We start from the raw sequence: 3,707 nt of genomic DNA, 5'->3' as shown, positions 1-3,707 counted from the left end.
GTTCAGCTCTGGAGGGGAGGCAGGGCTGGAAGAGAAATGAAAATCCCAACTCTGTGGAAGCCTCAGGCACTGCTCAAGTCCCACCAGTGTCAGAGGAAAGCAACGAACAGTGATCTCATTTAGCTCCTTTCTTCTCCAGCCCCTGGTCTGGCAACCACAAATTGCCGGCAGAGAGGAGGGGAAAAAAAAAATAAAAACCTGCCTTTTGGACTAACCCCCTGCAGTTTGAGCCAGGGAAGTGGAAAAATCATTTGTGGAAAAACCCCAGCATCCTGGCCACAGCACAGCCACGCAATCTGGCTCGGGGCAGCAGGGCAACAACCCCAGCTGCTTCTGTGAACACTCAGAACCAACCCCACGACCTTCACTGGGGAGGAGAAGTTGTGCAATTTTGGAGAGATGAGCAGCAGAGGAGCACGGGGAACTGCCAGGGTGCAGAGGGGGAAGCCTGGCCAGGCTGCTGCCTGCTCACCCCATTACTCACTGCACAGCCAGCTCCCCACTCCTTTATCATTTCCTGCCTTTTTTCAGCTATTTTTCCAGCAAAGCCACGGGGCAGAGAGAGCCAGTTCCCAACTGCTCTAAAACTGAAGATGAGGAATGAGCTCCTGCGGGTCCGAGGCTTGCAAAGCCTTCCAGGGCCATCTGTGTATTTCCAGCAGGAGCTGAGGGGATGCACGGAGCTCAGGATTTAACAGACTGGAGCCAGAGACCTTCAGAGAACCTGAACCCAGAGGCAGCTTGACTATAATAAGGATGAGAGCCAGAGAGGAGATAACATACACCCTGCTGGGTTTGTGGATGAGATCTGAGCTCTCCAGAAGAGCTGAAGCAAGTGAAAAATGCTGAAAAAAACAAAATAAATGAACACCTCAGGACACCAGCAGTCCCCAGGTCACATCCCAGGCTCCCAAAGGGCCTACCTAGAGGATCTGTAATGAGGTTGGATTTCCATTGCCTGGGAATACATTGCAGTGTGCAAGTTTGCAATCTGCAGGCTTGAGAGCCCTCCCTCCCTCCCTCCCTTAACTTCCCTGCTGGGCCACGTCTTCTTGCAATGTTTTAATATTGTTTTTTTAATAGGAGCCATGGGGCTGCTTCCCTGCACATGTGCTGGAGTACTTGGAGCATGCCATTGCTTCCAAAATCTCCATGGCTTCTGCTGCCATCTCAGAGAGAGGTGGGCTTGCCCCTGCGCCCACCCCAGATGGAAGAGGGGACCCCGGGAGCTTGCAAGGAGTGCAGCTGAAAGGGGGAGAGACACCAGGACAATCCCTGGCAAAAGGCTCCAAGGTTCACAGCAAGGTTGGGACACGACACCTTCCTACCTCATGGGCCTGAGCTTCCTCCTGCTGCAAAACCAAAGTCCACCTGAGCAAACAGTCTGAAAGGGGGGGGGGGGGTTGGAACAAGATAACACAGCCGTGGCACCCACAAAGCCCTGCCACCCACACGGCTGCAAACGGCTCTTCTCTGGGCAGTAGGAAGTTCACTGCATCCAGCCAGGCTTGGAATGCTCCACGCTGGCCAAGGAGCCACTGAGAAGGGTGGGATTTTGGGCTCCAGCTCAGCCAGCATCACCTCCCTGCAGAGAGGCCACCTCTGGCACTCTGGGCTGGGGGGAGAGGGTGTTGTCAGTCCCACAGACAGCTGTCAGTCAAACACTTCCCACTCCCCCACACACAGACGAGCTCCCAAAGACAGCAGGAGCCCACCTAAGGACTAACCACCCCAGAGACATCCCAGAGATACAGCAGAGCACGGACACCCCCATCCCGGAGTCAGGAACCTGAGATCTCCCTGTGCAGACTCTCCTGCCCTGACCCTGCTCCGTGCCCAGCTGTGCCGAGCCTGTCATGCAAAACTATGCAGAGCCATGCAAAAGCCGTGCCGTTCACAACGTGGAGCAGCGCTGCCGGGGTCAGCCGGGTGCAGGGACACTGCCACCCATCCCACCGGGACCTTGCACCGGCTACTTAGAGCACGGAGGCAGCCCAGGTCACAGGTGTGACACCAGCGGGGACAGCGAGCCCGGTTCACCGGCTCGGAGCTGTGCGGAGCTCTGCAGAGACCTCAAACAAAGACCCCAACCGTGCGTGAGGATGGACGGAGTTTCCCCTACACGTGCCTGTCCTGCCAGCTCCCGCTCTTTGCCTGCGCGGACCCTTCCCCAGCACATCGCCCCACGGTCATCCTGGCTGCTTCTCAGTGTGGGATCACCGCCTCCCTCGCCTGATCCAACAGTTCTGGCCCCTGGAACCCCCAGGTTCCGAGTCCATCCCAGCCCGGAGGGAGGAGGGGAAGGACCGCTCATCCCACAAAAAGCACTCACAGAGCCGTGACCCGCGCGGTGCCAGGGGCCAGCGCTCCCATCCCTCTGCCTTTCATCTCCTCCGGGAATCACCGAGGGAGCCCCTGACCGGCCGGCGGGCGCTCCGCGCATCCCTGTCCCGCGGGGATGCTCCCCTCGGCCCCGTACCTGTCTGAAATCAGCCGTGAGCGTGACGAGCGCCCCGTCCGCCGCCCGCAGCTCCAGGCTGACGCAGTCGGCCCCGCTGTCGGCCTGCAGGCTCTCCTCGGTCACCTGCCCGCCGGGCAGCCGCACCCGCACCCGCAGCTCTGCCCGCGCCGCGGGGCCGGGCAGCGGGGCCAGCGCCAGCCAGAGCAGCGCGGGCAGCGCCGGGAGCCGGCGCCGCGGGCCCCGCATCCCCCCCGCGCCCACGGGCTCCGGGCAGGGCGGGCGTGGGGCGGGGGCGCGCACGGCGGCGGGGGAAAGGCGGCCCCGCCGCGCCCCCGGCCCCGCGGGGGTGGCTCCGAGCGCCGCCCGCTCGCCCTTTTCATCCAGCGACCGCTCGCTCCCTCCCTCCCTCCCTCTGCGGGCTCTGCCCTCGCCCCCCGCCCGTCACTTCCCTCCCCCCCCCGGACCCGGGACGGCCCCGCCGAGCAGCGCCCGCCCCGTCGTTAAAGGAACAGCGCCGGGACGGGCGGGGGAGCGGCGGGAGAGCATCGGCCGGGCCCGGCCCCAGACGCGCGGGGCCGTTCTCCGGGGTCCCATCCCCGCACACGCGGATCCATCGTGCGGAATCCCGGCCCCGCACACACGGATGCATGTTCCAGCACCGTTCCCGCACACGCGGATTCATCGTCCGCAGCCCCGGCCCCGCACACACGGGTCCGTTATCCGGGGTCCCATCCCCGCACAAACGGGTCCATTATCCAGGGTCCCATCCCCGCACAAACGGGTCCATTATCCAGGGTCCCATCCCCGCACAAACGGGTCCATTATCCAGGGTCTCATCCCTGCACACGCGGGTCCGTTATCCGAGGTCCCATCCCAGCACAAACGGGTCCATTACCCAGGGTCCCATCCCCGCACAAACGGGTCTGTTATCCGGGGTCCCATCCCCGCACGCGCGGATCCATCGTGCGGAATCCCGGCCCCGCACACGGGGATCCATTGTCCAGCCCCATTCCCGCACACCCCGCTCCCTCCTGCCGGCCGGGAGGACGGAAAGGGGGTCTGTTCCTGCCCGCTCCGGGGCTCTCCCACACGCCCTCTGTGTTTTATTTTCCTCGGGTCCCCAGCTGGCTACAAACTGCAGCTGGGAAGGGGATGAGAAGGCAGCGTTTGCACAAAGCCTGCACAAATCACGGAACGGTTCAGGTTTGAGGAGACCTTAAAGATGATCATCCCCACGGGCAGGGAC

At 62.6% G+C, this 3,707-nt stretch overlaps 1 protein-coding gene across 1 annotated transcript in view; it reads right to left on the bottom strand.

Moving 5' to 3' along the window:
• Nucleotides 1-2,754, bottom strand: part of OAF (out at first homolog) — a 13,680-nt gene extending 10,926 nt beyond the window's left edge. Inside the window, exon 1 of the mRNA XM_027717756.2 lies at nt 2,480-2,754. Within this exon, the coding sequence (XP_027573557.1) occupies nt 2,480-2,707 (228 nt within the window). The 5' untranslated portion in view covers nt 2,708-2,754. The remainder of the gene's footprint in view (nt 1-2,479) is intronic.
• Between the last annotated feature and the right edge of the window lie 953 nt (nt 2,755-3,707).

The sequence above is a fragment of the Pipra filicauda genome, unplaced genomic scaffold (genome assembly GCF_003945595.2).
Source record: "Pipra filicauda isolate LSUMZ 115617 unplaced genomic scaffold, ASM394559v2 scaffold630_size309391_pilon, whole genome shotgun sequence".
NCBI classification, from domain to species: Eukaryota; Metazoa; Chordata; class Aves; order Passeriformes; family Pipridae; genus Pipra; species Pipra filicauda.
This window is presented reverse-complemented; position numbering and strand designations above follow the sequence as displayed.